Source organism: Polyodon spathula, chromosome 4 (genome assembly GCF_017654505.1).
Source record: "Polyodon spathula isolate WHYD16114869_AA chromosome 4, ASM1765450v1, whole genome shotgun sequence".
Classification (NCBI taxonomy): Eukaryota; Metazoa; Chordata; class Actinopteri; order Acipenseriformes; family Polyodontidae; genus Polyodon; species Polyodon spathula.
The window spans coordinates 30221102-30243176 of NC_054537.1; the positions used below are offsets into that span (position 1 = coordinate 30221102).

A 22075-nucleotide genomic window follows, 5' to 3' on the forward strand; every position below is an offset into this window, starting at 1 on the left:
TAGTGGAGGCTTCATCCCGAGGTGTGAGCCTCATTTTGAGAGAGGGTCGGGAGAGCAGAGATATATCTTGCGCCTCAGGAATCAACCCACTGTCCCCTCTGGCTCTCCATAATAGGAGGTGGGGAAATCCCCCTTTACATTAACGGCCTATCTGGAGATCCTGCTTACTTTAGAGGCCAGGACAGGGGTTACGTTCCATACCAATCCTGCTTTTTTGCCGAAGACTATCTCGGCATTCTATGTCAACAAGTCTGTTGAATTGGAGGCTTCCTTCCAGTCTGATGGGGAGCTGTAGCTCCATACACTCTGCCCATTGCGGGCCTTGGCATACTACATTGACAGGACGAAAACTTGGAGGCAGTCGTGGTCAAGTTCCATTGTCAAGTCCTGTCTAAGCAGAGGCTGTCCAAGTAATAGCAGACACTCAGGATTGCCTATGAGCTGGCCAACTTGCCCCCTACAGAAAGCTCACTTGCCCATTCCTACAGGGGCATGGCAACTTCATGGAATTTATTCCAGGGTGCATCTATCAAGGACATTTGCAATGCAGTGGTGTATGGGGAGTACTAGGTTCTACAGGCTTACGTCGTGGATCATCATGCAGACGTAGAGATCTCCGTTTCTGTCTCCGTTTTTTAGCCCTAGCTACTTGTTATTGGGGTTCTGAATGGTAACGCACAAGGCAGTCTCAGCTTAGCCTTGTAGCATTCTGGTCATGCAGTCTTGCCCTTGCGACGGCTTGGGTATACTGACCCGTTCGGTAATGGTTACATTTTGTATTTGAACGGTAACATTCGGTTATTATCATAACCACGGTTCCCTGAAATAAATGTAATCATTGCAGCAGGCTTGAATGAAAAATTGCGGCAGGTTCTGTGCGCATAGTCCTTTTTATACACTCGAGGGCGGGCATGACTCACAGAGGCTCTGCTGAGCAGCTTTGTCGTCTTTAGGTTTCGGGTCTTTAAGAGGTTAATACCCATATCGCTATATAAGTGAAATTTGTATTGGTAATGGTTATATTTTTATTTCAGGGAACCAGGGTTATGTTAATAACCTAACACCTTTTTTTTTTTTTAATTGAGAATTTAGTGGTTTTAATGTGCTGTTGTTTTTAGCAGGGAATGTCTTGATACTTTTTTTTGGCACAGCTTCAAAATTATGGCTTTGTTTAATATAGTAATATTTTAACAAGGTATTTCCTAGTTCAGCATTAGTTTCATTACAAATGAAGATCCCAGAGGAGAATGTAAAACTAATTACCTCTTGTATGAGTGACCGATGGTTGACGCTATATAAACTCTGCTTTTTGACGCTATTTACAGAGACAACCATTTTAAATTGCAATTTGTTTGATTTTTTGTTTGTGTGTTCATATGTTTAGTCTGTTTTTAGGTTATAGTAGAATTGGTGCTTATGAAAGGGACTTGTTGCTCTGCCTATAGCCATGCGTGTTACAGGGGGGATGCTTCCTCAACTCTCACAAAATTCTCTCCACAAATCTCAACTTGGACAGGCCATCCCAGCTATTCAGTCATAGGCCCTTTTTATTTTATTTATTTAATTGGTTGTTTACCAGACACTTTGACAGTGACTTACAGAGACTATGGCATGCACTATGCATCAACTGCCTCTGCAGAGTCACTTACATAAGGACCAGGGTTTTATGGCTCGTCTGAAGGACGGAGCACAAGGAGGTTAAGTGACTTGCTCAGGGTCACACACAGTGAGTCAGTGGCTGAGCTGGGATTTAAACTGGGAACCTCCTGGTATTTTTTCTTTTTGCTAATGTTATGAAACACCTTGTCCTCAGACATTGTTGGGTAAAAGATTTAACAGGGGAAAAAACAAACAATATTTATAGAGAAGGCTATTTGCAAGACAACAAAGGCTGGGTCTGTTTTTTGCATAGCTGTCTTTTTATAACTTCTGATGTGCTTCCAAAAATGGAATCGGGCAACAGCTGAGGACATTTTACGAGATAATGAAGCAGAACACTTGCTGCCAGCCATCTGCTTGGTTGTTTACAAACTTGACTCGGTACTTTAGAGGTGCTGGCAGGACGTGGCCAAACTTCACAAACTGCATTAGGTGGAAATAAATGAAATGCGCCTGGGCTCCGCTCTGCTCGCTTCCTCTCTGTGCAGTGCAAACTGGTTGCCAGGCAGACCTGTTGGAAGCCAGCGAAAAGCACCACACAGAGGTGATTATGTGCCACCATCTGTCATGCTTCAAGCCTACCATACAGCATGGCTAATCAGCCTTGGCAGGATGATGGATGAACTGCAGCAGATGCCAAAAGCTACTGTTGGCAAACAGTCCCAAAGTTGAGAACTTCTTCTCTCCCCCCCTCCCCCTCTTCCCCAGAGTCCTGCTGCGAGTCCGCATGCTGTACTATCTCAGGCAAGAAGTTATCGGCGATCAGGCAGACAGTATCTTAGAGGGCACAGATTCAAGGTTGGTGGGTTCATTGTGTTTCTCCCTCCTCCTCAAATTTATGAATATAAAACAAGAAAGCAAGGCATTGTTTGATTAAATAACCTGGTGTTTAATATTGTATAGAATAATAATGGATGTATCGTTTTGTGTAATTTTATATATATATATATATAATCTCTCAAGCTTTTAATATATACATAAATAGTCTGACAAGTATTGGCACCCTATGCTTATTATACCATCATTTAAGATGACAGATTAAGGATAAGCATTTAGTAAACATTTAACCATTTTTTAATTAAACAAAACCAAATACACAATTTCTAGTAATTTTACAAATATTTTATAAACAAACTTATTTGAAATATTTCTTAATGACAAAAGTATTGGCATCCCTGTTTGTGTTTCATGTGTCCTCCTTTTGCTTTTATTACGATTTTCAGACGATAATTCTTCACTAGTACGTTACATCTTGTTAGTGAAATCTGGGCCCATTCTGTCTGGCATATTTCTATTGGATTGAGATCTAATGATTGCGAAGGCCATTGCAGAACTTTCATCTTACTTTTCTTCAAGAATTCCAGAGTTGGCTTGGTCATTGTCATGTTGTACTTTTGTAGAATGTTTGCATACATGGCTGCAAACATTCGATCTTCAATCACATGAATGTGTACAGTCCCTGAACTGCTGAAACACCCCCATATAATGATCATTCCATCTCCATGTTTAACTGTAGGTACAAGGTTTTCTTCATTGAATGCAGTCCATTTTTTCTTCAGTGTGGTCCATATTTGGGGAGATGGTGGGGTGTCTATTTTAGTCTTATTGAACGAGAGAATTTAGTTGAAGAATGCTTCAGGTTCCTGTTTGTATTTCTTGGCAAATATTAGATGTTCGTTTTATGAATGCTTTTTTAAAAGTGGTTAGCAGCGAGATCGATGTGCATACAGCTTTTCTGTGTTCATCTGTTAATAAAAAAAAAAAATTAATTAATTGCTCAGCCAATTATCCAACCTGCTGTACTTGTAATTTTCTTGGGACGTCTACTTTTCTAGCATTTTCAGTTGAATTTGATTATTGCTCTGATTTATAATTTGGGTATTTCATATTTCTTTGGTACTGTCCTGTAGCCATTTCCTTTGTTGAAGTTTTACTGCTTTTCTCAAACGTGAATCTAGCTCCTTCGTCTTGACCATCATCTGCTGTGTTTCCAAAACGTTAATCAACAGATGTTGGAAATAATTACCTCTTTTTCTGGCTATTGACTTTATCCAGCTTAATTACTGTGTATAATGGTTTTTCAATGAATATATTTAATTGGTTATATTACATTTTTACAGACTTACTGTAAATGTGCCAATACGTCATGGACAATTGCTTAACTGCCTTTTTGTTTTTTTTAAAGATTTTTAAACTTAGAAACTGTAGTTTGGTCTTTGTCTTTTAGTGGCTAATGTTCATGAATTGCTTGTATTTAACCTGTTTTCTTGATTACCTTGTATTGTGTAGGGTGCCAATACTTTTGTCTGCAGTCTGTGTGTAGAATATATAGCATTGCAAATACTATATATTTACATTTGTGTGTGTTTTAAAGACTAGAATATGAGATTAAGCAAGCACTCATGCCAATGTATTTTATAACAGGTGTTTGTGGAAATAGAGGCATCACTAGTTTAAAGTTCATTTATAATCGAGCCGTTTAGAGACGTGAGCAGTAAATTAAGTATTCTATCTTGATTTTTTTTTTTTTTTTGCTTCAGTGAAATAGATGTTTGGATTCCTCAGCCGTTCCATGCTGAACTGCCTGCTGATTGGTGGGATAGAGAAGCAGATAAATCTCTCCTCATTGGAGTCTTTAAACATGGTAAGTGACAACTATTTTTATATTCTAAAATAGGTGAATAGAGGTATACATTTTGTTTAAGAATTATATTGTAGTGATTGTGGTTTAAGATCTCGAAACTAGTTTTGCAGATATGCCAATGTGAATCGCACTTAAGAATAAGGAATTTGCACACTTTTTTTTTTTAATTATGTTTGTCAGCAATATTTGTCAGAGGACTTGGCTCATGATTTCCTGCTTCTTGCTTTTGTGCACTTGCTACATTTCTTGCTAACTTGTGTTAGAGTTGATAGTGGGTTTAACCTCTGCTATTAATCTGTACAAGTGCCTTGTGGGCTTTCTTCCAAGCAGTATTTCACAAAATGTCAGCACTGAGACCTCCCCATTCCCTGGAGTGGTAAGCTGCCTTGTTGACTTTGAAGGGCTGCGATGTGTAGCAGCCATTTATATATATATATATATATATATATATATATATATATATATATATATATATATATATATATATATATATATATATATATATATATAAAAAAGTTTATTATTTATATGCGCATACAGCAAGCCATTCCTAATCATAATCCCAATTCACTGGAGGTCATGGAGGAATTCTCAGCGGCACGGCCCAACTACAGAAAAGAGTGATAGCTTATAAACCCTTTCATGATTACAGTTTGGCTTCAGGCTCTGCAGCGGTTAGAAACAATGTGTCGCAGTATAAATCCTAATTGAAATGTGATGTTGGGGGGGGGGGGGGGATACTGAGTGCCTGTTTGCTCATGGGCACAGCAGAGATTGGCCCAGTCTGGCAATCATTTTCCTACAATGCAGGTAGGTCTAAATTCTGTTTGTCTATTGTATTGAAATTCGTGTTGAGGGTTACAAATCATGCACTAAATTGCTTTGTATTTTGAATAAAAAAAATTTGGTCTTGGCTTTTGAAATGTATGTTTGAGTATTTATAGGCTAAGCTGCTTTTACAATGCAGTACCATCAATATAAGTAATTAAGAAAAATGTCTTTGTAGTCCCACGGATGACCTTTAAAATCGCAGTACTTCATAGCTCATCTATTTTAAGCTCTTTGTTCCTTTTAATTGAGCAGGCAAGGTTGTGCTCTCAGCTATTGAGGTTTGTAGAACTCTAAAAGACTAAATGACAGCATCTGTTTTAATTGTAAATATTGCTTGTAAGCTGTCACATCAAGTAAAGTGATGTAGGCATAATCAGAGGCTTTTCCCCCAAATAAATTGTAGTGTAGCAAATTATTTATTTATATCATTACATATAGGGGCTGTGTAGTATGTAGTATACCGCATACTTTGTAGTATTTGTAGTATATGTGTAATTATATATATATATATATATATATATATATATATATATATATATATATATATATATATATATATATGTATATGTATATATGTATATATATATATATATATATACCAGTCAAATAGTTTGAGTACCACCTTTGAGTACACCTGCTTGAAACCAGGTTTTTCATGATTATATATGCTTTTAACTGTATAAACTTGTCTATAAACACTTAATATTTAATTATATGATGTGTACTTATATAAGCTGATAATCATAAGTGAGTTGAATTCAGAAATTTTATTTTTAAATGAAAATGTAAATCTTGTCAATTTCAGTGAAATGGTCCCCCAAAGCAAGGGGATTTCAGTCTGAAGCCCAAGTCAGTCAAAAGTCTGAAATGTGTATAACACGGTGTTAGAACACTGGCCTAAGTATAAAAGTGTCTTTGTCAGATGTTCTGTCTGTAATTACTTTAAGAAATGAAGGTCAATCTTTAAGACAAATCGCATGAACTTTGCAAGTATCTGTAACTGCTGTGGCCAAGACCATCAAAGGATTTGAAGAAACTGGCACCCATGAGGACCGAACAAGGTCTGGAATCAGAGAACAAGTTCATTCGAGTCACAAGTCTGCAAAACCGGCGATTAACTGCCCCTGAAACACAAGCTCAGCTAAATGCTACTAGAAGTACAGATGTTTCAACATCAACTGTTGAGGAGATTGCGTGAAGCTGGCCTAACTGGAAGAATTGCTGCAAAGAAGCCATTGTTAAGAGTGCAGAATAAGAGGAAGAGACTTGCCTGGGCAAAAAACACAAACTGGGCGTTTGAGGAGTGGAAGTCGATCTTATGGACCGATGAGTCAAAATTTAAAATATTTGTAAGACGCAGAGAGGGTGAGCGCATGAGTTCTGCATGTGTGGTTCCCACCTTCAAGCATGGAGCAGGTAGTGTCATGGTCTGGGGTTGCTTTGCTGGTGACAGATTTGGTGATCTTTACCAAGTCCATGGCAAGCTCAACCAGCATGGCTATCATAACATACTTCAGAGGCATGCCATTTCACCAGGATTACGGCTAGTTGGGCAGTCCTTCATTCTTCAGCAAGATAATGACCCAAAACACACCTCAAAGTTGTGCAAAAACTCAATCCCATAGAACTTGTGTGGGACAAACTGGACAGAAGAGTCAAAGCAAAGCTACCCACAAGTGCCCTACATCTCTGGGAATTGCTGCAGAAGAGCTGGAAAGACATCTCGGGTGATTTCCTGCTGAAACTTGTTAACCGAATGCCTCATGTTTGTGAGGCTGTTAAGGCAAAGGATGGCTATTTTGAGGAATCCAAGATTTAGACACAATTTTCAATTTTCTTGAACATTGCTTTGATACTCCTTATGTTTTGTATATTGTAACATGTGTTTTCATTTTCAAGTATTTATAACACTGTCACACTGTCAATTATGAAAAAACCTAGTTTCTAGTAAGTGTACTTTTTACTGGTAGTGTGTGTCATATTATATATATATATATATATATATATATATATATATATATATATATATATATATATATATATATATATAATATATTATTATATATATAAAATCTCACACACACACACAAAGGTTGACAACAGTGCAGTCAATGACTGGTTCCTTCTTGCTTTTTTACCAGGGTATGAAAAATACAACTCTATGCGGGCCGACCCAGCTCTCTATTTTTTGGAGAGAGTTGGGATGCCTGATGCCAAGGCCATTGCTGCAGAACAGAGAGGAGCTGACATTATGGCAGATGGTGCTGATGGGTAAGCAATTGCCACAGTGCACTCATTCATTGAAATCTTTTTACAAGATTTGTCTCAAGTGTGTAATTTTTGTGGTTTTAAAAATTAGGGGAGACTTTGACAGAGAAGATGAGGATCCAGAATACAAGCCAGCCAGAATGCCCTTTAAGGATGAAATGGATGTAAGTGTAGCTAATTAATGAAACTACACATGACATACTGTTTGTTTTCTTTCTAATCTCATCTATCATTTTAACATTTTAGGAGTTTGCAAACTCTCCTTTGGATGATAAAGATGAAGCCATGGATGCTGAAATTGCTGGTGAGTGAGAAAATAACATTGATGTGTATCATGGTGGGCAATTATTCAAAGCTTGTTGATATCCAAGTAATCCAATAAAAATGGTTGTATTACAAAAAAAGATAGGTGTCGTATGTTAAAAGAACCATAATCCTGCTTAACAATGTGTACTCGTAAGGAAGTTTCGGAGGAATTTAATTTCTGCACTTTCCAAATACAGCAGTACAGTGTAGTTCACAAAACAGTCGATTTGTACATATATATATATGTGTGTGTGTGTGTGCATTGAACAAAGGGTACCCTTTAATAAAGCAATTATCCTACGGCTGTACTGGCAGCATTGTTTAAATTAAATTATTCATATGTCTGAAACTAATGGTCTACAAGGACAATGATGTAGAGACCTTTTTTGGAAAAATTTTTGCTAATTTTATTTTCAACAGGCAAATCGGGTGAAAACGCAGAATTGGGAAAATTGTACTGGCCCAGTGCTTCCGCCCTGACAACCAGACTGAGACGCCTTATCACAGCTTATCAGCGGAGCTACAAGAGGGAGCAGATGAGACAGGAAGCCATGTCTAAGACTGACCGCCGGAGACGACGGCCCAGGGAGGAAGTGAGAGCCTTGGAAGCGGAGAGAGAAGCCATTATAACAGAGAGGCGTCAAAAGTAAGAAACCCTCAGTTAGTCAGGAAGTCCATTCTTCCTGATATTCAGTGGGGATTTTTTTATTTTTTTTTTTAAATGCTTTCACATACTGTTTTGCAAAATTTCAAGGTGTATGTAAAGGAGGACAAAACTGCTGGTGAGAGATATATCTAAAGTCAAAGATTAATGGTGGAAATGTTAACTACCCCACCTCCCCAAATAGCTGATACCATTTGTTTTGAATTGCCGCAAAGTAACCAGTATCAAAATGTTGACTTTAAATTTGGGCCTTGGGGTTGACTGTTATGGATAGCGCCATTTTGAACTATTCGTTTCTTTGTATTGCAGGTGGACCAGGAGAGAGGAAGCTGATTTCTATCGTGTGGTGTCAACATTTGGTGTTATATATGATGCAAGCAAGCAGCGGTTTGATTGGAACCAATTCCGAGCCTTTGCGCGACTGGATAAGAAGACTGATGACAGTTTGGAGAAGTACTTCTACTCCTTTGTGGCTATGTGCAGAAGGGTGTGCCGTATGGCCCTGAAATCAGATGAAGGCAAGTTTCCTGGACTGGATATGTTACGCTGAACCCCCTCCACCCACCCTTTTATTTTAAAGGGGTATATTTGAAATTGATATGCATTCTTTCCTAAACACCACTGATTTTGTTTAAACAAACAATTGAAGATGCATTATGAGTAAAATCGAAAGGTTAATTTATTTGGCTGCGAAGTTACATTGCTTCTTGTAATAGGTCAATTATTACATTGGTCTTTTTGAAAAAGCTTGTGGTGGGGGCACAGTTAATGTGTACATTTCTGAAAAATGAATTCTGAACAGTGAAATATGTAAGTATTTAAAAACGAATACTAACCTCGTCTTTTTCGCCTCATTTTGCAGAGCCACCAGATCCCACAATCATCATTGAGCCTATCACAGAGGAGCGTGCCTCCAGGACTCTGTATCGTATTGAGCTCATGAGAAAGATCAGAGAGCAGGTCCTTCCCCACCCAGAGCTGGAAGAGCGGCTCAAGTTATGCCAGGCCAGCCTCGACCTTCCCGAGTGGTGGGAGTGTGGCCGCCACGACAAGGACTTGCTGGTGGGCGCCTGCAAGCATGGAGTAAGCAGAACAGACTACCATATCCTGAACGACCCTAATCTTTCCTTCTTGAAGGCCCACAAGAACTTTGCTCAGAACAAAAGCAGTGGCCAGTTTAGCGGCACTCCCCTACTCAGCCAGACCCCTTTGCTGGATCCATCTACACTCGCCTCCCAGAGCAAAAAGGAAGAGGACCAAGACCAGCCCATAAAGCTAGAGGGGGCTGGGGTTCAGGAACTGGATGAGAACAAAACTGAAGTGGGATCTCCAAAGACAAAGGTGGAAAAGGAGAATGGGGATGAAAAAGCAAGTAATGGAGAGATGGTACTTGCTGAAGATTCAGAATCTGCTCTTGAGAGAGTCATATGTGAAACAGAAACAGCCCCAGAGGACCCAGAAGCACTTGCAGAGTTGGGGCCAAAATCCCTCTCTGAGAAGGGCTCTGAGGAAGATGAGGATAAGATGGATGATGATGATAAATCTGAGGAATCCTCCCAGGCTGAAGGTATTTCAAATTACTTGGTTTGATTATTGGATTAAACATTTTTTTAAAAAGTTACTGTCGAAATAGTGGGGTGTGGAATTTTGGAATTGTAGTGGTTTATATTTAACTGTCATGTTTTATTTTACAGCTGGTGTAGCTTCCCAGGTTAAGAACTTTGATGAAGAGAGCAATGCATCCCTTAGCACAGCTCGCGATGAGACTCGAGATGGTTTCTACGCAGAGGATGGGGAAACCTCGATGGCTCAGATTCTTCACGATAGATCGTACTCCTTTTCCTTCTGGCCTAAGGTTAGTACTGTATTCACTGTTTAGGTCCCACAAACTGGAAAGCCACCTGATCGCCTGTGAGAAACTTCATTGCCCATGTTTTTGTTATGTGACTTATCTGGAATGCATTATTTAATTGGAAACCCAAATAACTTGCCTTTTTTGTGGAAGATAGTATGCACACATTGATATTGTTTTGCTTGTAGCTTGTTTTTCTTTGAGTACAGACTAAACACAATTAAAGAAGCTACAAATAGGAAGTTATCTGGAAATGCTTACATGTTTGTACTCCTTGTTGCGCTACTGGGTGTGAGGAAATTGTTCATTAGGTATCTCCCAGATGGAGGGCCATGTTAGTATATTAAACAATATAGGAAGTCAGCAGTGCAGCTACAGTGAGTGAAATTCTAATTATTTGTCAGTATATTTTTGGTGTAATGTTCCCAGCACTCATTTATCAACTGTCGGGAGATGTTCCACTGCTCATTACTGAATGTCTTTCTAATCTTCCCCTGTGCTGTACAGGACCGGGTAATGATCAATCGGTTGGATAATGTCTGTGAGACAGTGGTGAAGGGGAAGTGGCCCGTTAACAGGCGTCAGCTGTTTGATTTCCCTGGCCTGCTCCCTGGCTACATTCCCTCAGTTATAGACAGCCCTTTGCAGAGGAGGAGCTTCGCCGAGCTCTCCATGGTGGGCCAGGCTAGTTACAGTGGCAGTGAGGACATCGCACAGTCTCCACAGATTTCAAAGGCAAGACTGAAATGCTCTTCTCTGTACAGAAATGTTACCAAACAAGGTTTTGAACTGAGAATAACAATGTTAATACTTGCTTTTGTTTACTTTTCAAAGTAATGACAGGAAATACTTACTAGCTTCATTTTATAAATATATTTAAATGAAAGGATGCATTGTCTAAGCACGTTTTAATGATTGTTTTTTATTTATTTATTTTGTTAAGCAGGAAGATGCACTGAGCATGCCTGTTCCCCGGCAGCGCAGGCGACGAAGGAGGAAGATTGAGATAGAGGCCGAGCGGGCTGTCAAAAGGAGGAATCTGATGGAGATGGTGGCCCAGCTACGAGAGTCCCATGTGGCCTCAGAGAGCCATGACAAAGCTGTGGACTTAACAAAGGCCTTCCGAGAAGCAACCGGTTCTACCTCAAATCTGTCTGCTGTTGCTTCCAAGTTTCTGTTGCCCAATGCCTCCACCCCTACTCCCAATGCCTTTAAAACACAATTTGAGTTGCTGCAAGCTGGCTTTTCAGGCACACCCACCAGACACCTGATGAATGGCTCAATCCTGGATGGGGACCTACCCACAAAAAGGAGGAGAGGCCGCAGGAAAAATGTTGAGGGTCTTGATCTACTTTTCATGGCCAACAAGAGGGCATCATTAAGTGCTGTAAGTTTAGTAATCAAGGGAAAATATATTGAATCGACACACTTGTAGACAGAAGCGTTCCTTGTGAAGCTTAAATTGATGTTTAATTTATGTGTGTGTGTGTGTGTATATAGATAAACATACGCACACAGTCAAAGACAGAAGTATTTGCACCCTATGCTATACCACAATTCAAGGCAAGAGATTAATGACAAGCATTTAGTAAACTTTTTAACCACTTTAATATAACAAAAAGCAAAACACAATTTCTAGTAATTAACAAATGATCTATCAAAAAACACTTTTTCATGTATTTGTTCGACAAGAGTATTGACACCCCTGCTTTTAGTATTTTCTGTGTCATTTATGGCTATGGTAAATCTTGTTGGTGAAAAATCTGGGCCCGTTCTGTCTTGCTCAGAGATTTGGCTACACAGTGGATACTGCTTTTTCCAGATGTCAAACGCATTTCTTTTGGATTGAGATCTGGTGATTTGTGAAGGCCGTTCGAGGACTTATTTTTTTTTGTTTTCTTTAGAATTCCAGAGTTGACTGAGCCGTATGCTTTGGGTCGTTAACATTTTGGAAGAAACTGTCTACCGTTTTTTAGCCTACAAGCAGATGGTATCATTGTACTTTTATAGAATGTTTGTTTTGATACACGGCTGCATTAATTCAATCTTCAATCACATGAATGTCTCCATTCCCTGAACTGCACCCATAACACCCCATATCATGATCAAAATCACCTCCATGTTTAACTCAAGATACAAGGTTTTTCTTCATTTGAAGGCTTCCTTTTTTTTCCCTCCAAACATACTGTGGTCCATTTTTGGGAGAGAAGTTATATTTTAGTCTCGTTGGACCAGAAAATGTTTGTTTCATATTCCTGTTGATTCTTGTCAAATTAAGTGGTTTGCGGCGTGGTCTGCGTGCATACAACTCTTCTGTGTTTAGGTGTTTTTTGTACAGTTCTTTTCTTTTCGTGCGCTTTTATGCCTGATGCTTCTTGATCTTTATTTTAAGACCTTGGCTGTTAATCTTGAGTTTTTTTTAGCTGCTCTCTCGATTCTCCTGTCAGCTGAACCTGTAATTTTTGTTTGGTCGTCCACTTCTTTCAAGCATTTTCAGTTGAATTTGTTCTGTTTTTATTGCTCTGATTGTGGATTTTGGTATTCCATATGACTTTGATACTGTTCTGTAGCCATTTCCTTTTTTGTAGTTTGCTTCAAGTGCTTTTCTCAAATGTGAATCCTGCTACTTTTGTCTTGATCATCATCTGCTGTGTTACCAGAACATTCTTCAACAGTACTACCAAAAATTGTATTTTGGTCTGTCATATTAATGGGTGGCTAATACTCATTAAATGCTTGTATTTAACATGTTTAATTGAATGATCTTAGTGTAGGATGCCAATACTGTATGTGTATAATATATTGTGATACTTAACACCCCCTTATTAAACAGTACAATACATGAATATAATAAGGCTTGTATGCAGTTCAGTTGGGAAAATTAGGAAGTACTTATGGGAGGAGAAATAGGGGGTTGGGCAAGATAGAGGATTGAGGGGGAGTAAGGACAGGACAAAATTAGGTTAGAAGAGTGCAGTTAGAGGGGTCAGCCCAAAAGGCGGATTTGTTTGATGCAGGTGATAACATAAGGCAAGGATTGCGGACAGATTTAAAAGGGTTGAGGAGAGGTCTTCTTGAATGTTAGCACAAGGAGACCGGGGGATTAGAGGGAGGTAAATCAATACAAATAAACAAAGCCATTTCCTGTTTTGCAGGAGGATGTAGAAGTGACCAAAGCTTTTGAGGAGGGAGTGCAGACCCCACCGCAACCACTGAGAAACATTCCATCTCCTGGTCAATTGGACCCGAATGCTCATATACCTGTCATTAACTTAGAAAATGGGACCAGGCTGGTGGGAGAAAATGCTCCCCAAAACAAGGACTTGGTAGAATGGCTAAAACAGCACCCCACTTACACTGTTGACATGCCAAGTTATTTACCAGTAAGTAAACCAAAGAAAAGCCTGCGCATGTCTGAGCATAGTCCATGTTTTTAATTAGAACTTATATTTTGGATGGTGAACATCATGTTCTGCTGCAGTTTAACCCTTTACAGTCCATTTATTCAGCGCTTGTCAGGTCCAATTTATTTTCACATGTGCTGTTTAATCCCCGCCAGAATTGAACAGGTTTAAAAGGTATTGAATTGCAAAAGGACACTCAGTACTGTATCTCCAGCCAAGCCCCACCCATTGTTTGCTGTATTTTTCACATACCTCTTTATAGATGTGCATACTGATAAATCCTCTCCTGATCGTTTTATCACCGAACTCCTCAATAATGCAATTCAAGTCATTATTTTATTACTATAACAAGCTCTGCAAATGTCTGTGATATTCTTTGAGTGCTGGGTGCAGAAGCAGCTATCTTCTTTATTTGTGTTATCTCTATGGTGCATGGATCGATCTATCAGATACGCCCTTTTTTGTTTTTGGCCTCATTTGGCTCCTCTGGGTCTCACTTGGCTATTTGAAAGGTTTTCTCTGCTTTTTTTTGGAGAAAAAATGACTAGAGACCTGTGCTTTTTGATGATGTCGGACACGGTCCAACATCGGACTGGAAAGGAAGAATTGTAATGTCGGACCTAGTCCGACATAGGACAGCGAAGGGTTAACTTTTTCGACTTGTTTTTAAACCTAACTTTAAACCTTTGCCTCTTACAGAAGAATGAAGGTCTATTTCTGTCTCTGTTTCAGAAGCCTAAGCAGAAGAGACATCGTTGTCGAAACCCCAATAAGATAGACATTAACACTTTGACAGGAGAGGAGAGGGTGCCTGTAGTAAACCGCAGGAATGGGAAAAAGGTATGTAGTGACTGGTCACCTTTTGAAGCTTGGATGCAGTTCAGATTTGTTGCACCAGGAAGGCATTAAATACATATACCCTTACTCGGGGTAAATGAGTGATTTTATTTCTTGATGCTGGGGGACTAACTTGTTTTATGTGTTTTCTTTTGTAGATGGGTGGAGCTATGGCACCTCCAATGAAGGACCTACCAAGATGGCTTGAAGAAAATCCAGAATTTGTAATTGCACCTGACTGGACAGATATCGTTAAGCAGTCGGTGCGTATGCATAGGTGTAGTTTCACAGATCCTTAACACTAGTCTTGAACTAATTTTCCTAAGGTTTCCATTAGGTAATCCAGTGGTAATTGGGGGGTCAAAGAAACTATAGGATAGTGTGTGCTGCTGATACCATGTATGAATGGACCAGATTCACTTTTGTAATATGTAATGTTTATTTTATATTGTATTTAAATTCCTTAAACATTACCAATTATGCTTTTTTTTTTTTTTTCAAACTGACAATCTCCTGTAGCTTGCAAGAATGTTGAGTAATTCCTGAAGAGGAAGGTGCAGGATGATTTATCTGCTATTTTCTGTACATTTTAAATGCGTTTTCTCCTCCTTCACAGGGCTTCCTTCCAGAGTCCATGTTTGACCGCCTTCTTACTGGACCGGTGATGCGAGAGGAAGGAACAGGTCGCAGAGGGAGAAGGCCAAAGAGTGAAATTGCCAAGGCGGCGGCACACGCAGCTGCAGCTGCAGCTGCAGCTGCCACAGCCTCCTCTTCAGGCATCAACCCCCTGCTGATGAACAGCCTGTTCGCAGGGATGGACCTCACCAGTTTGCAGAACCTTCAAAACCTGCAGAGCTTGCAACTGGCCGGCCTCATGGGATTCCCGCCTGGCCTGGCCACAGCCTCTGTGGGAGGGGGAGGTGATGCTAAGCATGCAGCCGGTATGCTGCCGCTGATGCTACCTGGGATGGCGGGGCTGCCCAACATGTTTGGACTGGGTGGGCTCTTCAACAACAACTTGGCTGCTGCAGCAGTAGCTACTTCCAGCACTGCCTCCACAACAGGGGAGGCAGAGGAAGGGACATCCAAGATCGAAGAGAAGGATGAAGAGAGTGAAGATAAGGACTCTGACAAGTCTTGTGAGGTCTCCAGTGAAACGAACCGCGAAGGCTCTGCTAATGCTGCTGCTGTTTCTGCAGCAGCAGCTGCTACTGCTGCAGCTGCTGCGATGTCCACCAACCCTCTAGCCTTCAACCCATTTCTGCTATCCACTATGGCTCCTGGTCTCTTCTACCCCTCAATGTTTCTGCCCCCCAGCTTGGGAGGGCTCTCCCTCCATGGGTTCTCACAGGCCACACTGGCTGGACTGCAGAATGCTATGGGCGGAAGTGGTAGAAGCAAGGATAAAGAAGCTGACACTGATGCCGATCTTGGTACCAAGGAGGAAGATGGGGTAAACGCCCTGGAAGACAGTGATACGGATGAGAGCCAGAACAAAACTGCAGATTCCTCAGTGCTAGAAGATGAGTTGGGCCCCTGTGAGGAGGTGGATTCGCTTGACGGTGCAGAGGTGGTGGAAGAGGATGTCAATGATGAATAAAAAAAAAAAAACGCATGAGCTTCCCACTCCTTCTGCTTCTCTGTTTCAAGAAGTGTTTTAAACTTTTTGACAATTGGTTAGTCCTAATGTTTACATGCCAATACAATATCCAAACTTATTTTGGCTTTATTGGCATCTTTGTTTTTTTAAAGCAAAAATTTAAAAAAAACAAACAGAAAAGCTGTCTAACAAGTGTAGCAAAAACGAAGTCCTGTTGCACAGATGTTAAACTTGTTTCTTGGTTCTTAAGTATTGTGCAGTGCATTACTTGTTATCCTAGGAGGAGTAATGAAATTTAAATTTTTAGGAAATTGTCATAATAAAGCTCTGCTGTTTTTTTCCTTACCACTGGTATTATGTTGACGAGCAACAATTTAATCCAGTGGTATACAGTTTTAACAGCATTAATAACTGCTGCTGAAAAGGAAAATGAAGATGTATAGCTAACTTTTTTTTTTTTTCCCCCAATTTTTTTGCTGTGAAGATCAGGATGAAATTCAAACATATCATGTCCACAGACTCTTATTGTTGAGTTTCACAATCTAAACAGAAGTGTGAAGGTGTTGACCTGGAGGCGCAGCAATAACTAAGGCAGCTGTTGAATGTTAGATTATTCTCAGAATAAAAACACCTGAAGGGTGACCATAAGATAAAAACTACAGTCAATTTGTCTCATTGTTAATGCACTGGTATGAACTATATAATAAAAAAAAAAAAAACATTAAAAAAAAAAAAAAAAAAAAATCAGGTACATTTCTCCTAATGAAAGGACTTGTGTTACTTTAGCCACAAAGCTAAACAGCATTACCTCAATTCTATCTAGCCTTGAAGTTTACAGACATGACTTTGTAAATGTTTGTTTTTTCTTTCTTTGTGATGTTGTTGTTGTTTTATTTTATTTTACTATCATGTATGATGAGATGTAAATTGCTGCCAACTGTAGTAATGATACTTTTAATAAAAGTGACTTTTGATATTCGTCTAGGAAACCAAATCAGAATGTATGTGGTCTTTTATATAGGTTTCTTGGAAACTCATTGTGATCTAGCCTCTTGTAATAAACTGTAGTGTTTGTTAAATGCACCTCTGATGCCCCTTTTTGTGTATGTATGAGACAAGAAGTGAAGAAAATAAGAGTTTCACATCACAGGCAAGGGAATAAACATTTTCATAAGAGCAATATATTACAGGTTATTCATACTGCTTTAAGCATCAGGCTAGTAAATGTGTTTTGTTTTTTGTTTTGTTTCCTGCATATACTAAATACCTTAAGGGAATAGATTTCTTTTGTACAATAAAATGTTACTGAAACAATTGTTTTGAATTCTTTTTTCTTCAGATACCCCAAAGTTTTGAACCATGCCATATGCTTGTAGTGTAAGCGTTTTGGGCTTCATTAATAGAAGTTAATTCTTGCACTGGAGCCACCACTGATGCAATCTCTCTATTGTAAAGGGAAGTTTTGCGTAACTCCCTGCCCACAACTGTTTTGCAGTTCTTGAGTAGAGGAGTATTGTACAGTCTTGCAGATTTGTGAGACTATGTGGGGCTGCTTGTGTGATTTAAATATGTCAATCGAGCTTACCTACACACAGCATAAAGTGCTTACAGAATAAACTTTTTGTCTTTCAATTTTATTTTTACTTTTTCTTGTTCTGAGCATGTTTTAATGGATTTCTGAGACATCTTGGTTTGTAAAGCTTTTTTTTTTTTTTTTCATCCTAAAGAAGCTTTTTCCTTCCTACTGTCATATTTTGGAATTGAACAATCCTCTTTTTGCTGTTTTTAATTGCTTTTAATTTAATTTTTTTTTTTTTTTTTTTTTTTGTAAAAAGCCTAGCTGGGGGGGCTCCATGCGGAAATACTGTTATCTAACCTGGCTTTTTTTTTTTTTTTTTTTTGCTCAAGTCAGATTTGGGTAGTATACCAGTGTTCCCATGATAAATGGAGTTGAGTTTGAAATGGAAAGGAATGTAAACGAAACACAACCCCAACATTTGCTTTGTTGGGATGTAACCCTTTGTAGTGGTAGTGAAATAGTTTATGGGTGTTATCAAATAGGATTTAATTTTCTTTCTGTATAAACTATATCTATATTATATATATATATATATATATATATATATATATATATATATATATATATATATATAGTATTTTTTTTTTCTACCTTCATTGGCTTTAGGAGCATTGCCTATGCTCCCCTTGCCACTTTCAGACATCAGTAATGAACACATTAAACTTTGAGTCCTGATTTGACCAGCAGGCCTATTTGTTGAGTACCATCCTTTTTCAAGCAGAAGGATTTTGTTTTTTGGCTGAAATCTGTCAAGTGCTATCAAGACTTGTAACTGATGTTCTCAATGATTGCTATATAACACACCACTGTCACTGACTAACCTAGTCATGCATTACTGCACAACATTTCAAACTTGAATATTATATTATGGTCATCTGTCCTATTGAATGTGTAATGGAAAGGGGTTTCCAATTTATTTTATCTAACCACTGAAATACCATCATATTAAAATTGTTGTGGTGTAACTTCTACTGCTTCCATTATTTTCTGGCTTTTAAGGAGACCAGTCACAGATGCATTTGATTTTAATAATGGATTAATGAATTTTCAAAGCAATCTCAGCCTGTCAAATTACAAGAGCCGTCTGGAAAATCTGGGTGAAAAGATTCTCCTATTTTAATAGTTGGGTTACAGAAATGTAAGGCCATCATGTTGTACTTCCTGACATCATTACTCATTCTGTAATGTTAGGGATGGCCTTATGTCTCAGTGCTGCGGCATTGGCCTTTGACCTCATATTTCGCAGTTTCTTACTGAGGTGATGATGAGGTTTTCATTGCACATACCTCCACTTAAAATATTATATTAACATAATGTTGACAAAAATGCACAGACTGACCTGGCCAAAGTGACATTTTTTTAATTACAGTAAATAGTTATGCATGTCTGTGGGATTAATGAGACCCTTTTTTCAGTCAGACATTTTCATTAATCTGTTAGGCCTCACCCAAGAGCTGGTCTGGTTTCTGTTACTTAATAATTCGGTTTCAAATTGCATATTCCACGTTAGGGGCATTAGTCTTATTGTGCTATCGGCACTGAACCCAGACATGAGAGGTTTTGGATTTCAATAGCTTGACCTTACATAAAAAAAAAGAGGAGATTGACAGGTCAGGCCCTTTACATCACAGGCTGGATGCAACGCCAGGGGCTCAATAATTTATCATGCTATCCCTTTGATTTACAGCACTGTGGCTTCTATTTGTAGAAACTGTCTTTATTCTGTTTCTTTTATTCGCACGTGGGCAGTTTTTTTTTTGTTTTTATTCCGGGGTCATCTATTGAACAGGGCTGTGACCCCAGTGATTTAAAAATATTCATGAAGGTCGTTGATTTATAAACATGTTTTGAAAATACCATCTCCAGTTTATCTACGGTATATTTGTGTCTCTGTAAAACAAAGTTAAAATTGTATGTAGGGGGTTATAAATAGTAGTCTAAATATATGTTTCATTCATTTTAGGATTTTGTTATTTTTTCTTTGCCACACAGTTACAGAAATTATATTATGAACTGTGAATCTTAGTTGGGATGAAAAGTAAATTTTAAAGACACTCAAAGCTACCAAATGTATCAATTGTACATTATTAATACAAATACTGTGATGTCAGTTGGTTATGTTATATGAATGTGGGGTGGTAGCTACAGTGCCGTGAAAAAGTATTTGCCCCCTGTCCGTTTTTCTGCATTTTTGCATATTTTTGACATTGAATGTAATCAGATCTTCAACCAAAATCTAATATTAGATAAAAGGGACCCTTTGAGTGAATAAATAACATAACATTTTGACATTTATTTCATTTATTTATTAAAGAAAGTTATGCAACACCCAATGCCCCCGTGTGAAAAAGTAATTGCCCCCTTAGACTCAATAACTGGTTACGCCACCTTTAGCAGCAATAACTGCAACCAAGCGCTTCCTGTGGTTAATGATCAGTCTCTCACAGCGCCGTGGAGGAATTTTGGTCCACTCCTTCATACAGAATTGCTTTTTGTGGGTTTTAGAGTATAAACTGCTCGTTTCAGGTCCTGCCACAACATCTCAATGGGTTTTAGGTCAGGACTTTGACTAGGCCATTCCAAAAATTTCTTGTTCTTCAACCATTCTGATGTAGGCTTGCTTGTGTGTTTCGGATCATTGTGTTGCTACATGACCCAGCTGCACTTCAGCTCACAGACGGATGGCCTGACATTCTCCTGTAGAATTCTGATACAGAGCAGAATTCATGGTTCCTTCAATGATGGCAAGTCGTCCAGGTCCTGATGCAGCAAAGCATCCCCAAATCATGACACTACCACTGCGGTGTTTGACAGTTGGTGTGAGGTTCTTACTGTGGAATGCAGTGTTTGGTTTTCGCCAGACATAACGGGCCCATGTTGGCCAAGAAGTTCCACTTTTGACTCATCTATCCATAAAACAGTGTTCCAGAACTCTTGAGGATCATCCTTGTGCTTTTTGGCAAACTTCAGACAAGCATTCATGTTCTTCTTAGTGAGCAGTTGTTTCTGCCTTGCTACTCTACCATGAAACCCATTTTTGCCCAGTGTTTTTCTGATGGTGGAGTCATGAACACTGACCTTAGCCAAGGCGAGAGAGGCCTGCAGATCCCTGGATGTTGTCTTTGTGACTTCCTGGACAATTTTATGCCTTGCTCTTGTGGAGATTTTGGCAGGACGGTCACTCCTGGGAAGATTCACTATTATCCCAAACTTTCTCCATTTGGAAAATCTGGCTCTGACTGGTTTGGTGGAGCCCCAGAGCCTTAGAAATGGCTTTGTAAGCCTTTCCAGACTGATAGGCATCAACAACTTTTTTTTCAGGAATTTCTTTTGATTGTGGCATGATGTGCCTCTACAGCCTGTATGCTGACAACTTCAGTCTGATGGTAAGTGCCAAAATTAGTCAGATTTATATTGGGCAGGGCTGACCCAAATCAGGCATGATTGTTAACCAAAGTATTAAAACAGCTGACCCTAATTATCCCTTTAATTGGGTTGAGTTAACTAGGGAGGGGGGGGGGGCAATAACTTTTTCACACCTGAAGATTGCATGCTTGATTACCTTGCACACCAAACAAATGAAAGAAGCAACAAAGTTTGGAGTCATTTTTTCTCTAACTCCCTCTATGCACTACTACAACCCACAAAAAGATCTGACCAAATTCAATGTGAAAAATGTGCAAAAATGCAGAAAATCAGACAGGGGGCAAATACTTTTTCACAGCCCTGTATAGCTAAATGTTATATTCCATTATTATTAAGGAACTTAACCTTTAGTAATCATTACAGTATACAAATCCCTTGTGCTGTCATCAGATTTATATGCTACATCCAATAGTGAGCTTGCAAATGAGACAATTCAGTTTTTATATTATGATGTATTCATACAACATGACAAAACAAGCAACAATAGCAGGTGAGTAATTAGTCAAAGCTTGGAAGACATTTTGAACGCAAATTTTAGTGGCTGTTTTGGAACAAAGGAGGTTAGAGGAAGCGTCTGATTGGCTAGTTCATATCAGAGTTGACACATCCTCGTGTTTAAGGTGTTAATCACTGTCTCCTTTGTGTCTGTATGAATTTCAGAATTATTTTAAAATCCGTGCTTAGCACTTTTTAAGGGAAATATAACTTGTCATATTACTCCTAGTTTATATATGGTCTATTTATATGTTCCTATACATCTCTGTTCTTTTGGTATAGTATCAGTGTTCATTGCAGGCAGATCAGAGTTTTAATTTAGTTCATTTTAGTTAACCTTAACATTTCCTTATTTATTACTGATTTGTTTGATTCAGGATATCTTTATTTAGTGTCTGTGGTTTCTTAATTCCTATGGACCCTCCTTATTACTTATTTTGTTTGAAATCTTTGAATTTTCCTGAATATATTTTCACTTTCTTTGGCCTTATCAGCCCTTCTCTAGGACCC

At 38.9% G+C, this 22075-nt stretch overlaps 1 protein-coding gene across 4 annotated transcripts in view; it reads left to right on the top strand.

The window, feature by feature from the left end:
* LOC121314394 (chromodomain-helicase-DNA-binding protein 7-like) overlaps positions 1-17380 on the top strand; it is a 78042-nt gene extending 60662 nt beyond the window's left edge. For 2 of the 4 annotated variants that reach the window (XM_041247595.1, XM_041247597.1), the window contains exons 24-38: positions 2368-2457; positions 4200-4303; positions 7276-7405; positions 7494-7566; positions 7649-7706; positions 8129-8354; positions 8682-8890; positions 9235-9939; positions 10067-10227; positions 10732-10959; positions 11168-11611; positions 13380-13607; positions 14361-14468; positions 14624-14728; positions 15082-17380. In XM_041247595.1, the coding sequence (XP_041103529.1) occupies positions 2368-2457; positions 4200-4303; positions 7276-7405; positions 7494-7566; positions 7649-7706; positions 8129-8354; positions 8682-8890; positions 9235-9939; positions 10067-10227; positions 10732-10959; positions 11168-11611; positions 13380-13607; positions 14361-14468; positions 14624-14728; positions 15082-16065 (3853 nt within the window). In that variant the 3' untranslated portion in view covers positions 16066-17380. The remainder of the gene's footprint in view (positions 1-2367; positions 2458-4199; positions 4304-7275; positions 7406-7493; positions 7567-7648; positions 7707-8128; positions 8355-8681; positions 8891-9234; positions 9940-10066; positions 10228-10731; positions 10960-11167; positions 11612-13379; positions 13608-14360; positions 14469-14623; positions 14729-15081) is intronic. The other 2 variants (XM_041247596.1, XM_041247599.1) reach the window with 2 other exon arrangements.
* Positions 17381-22075: the final 4695 nt, after the last annotated feature.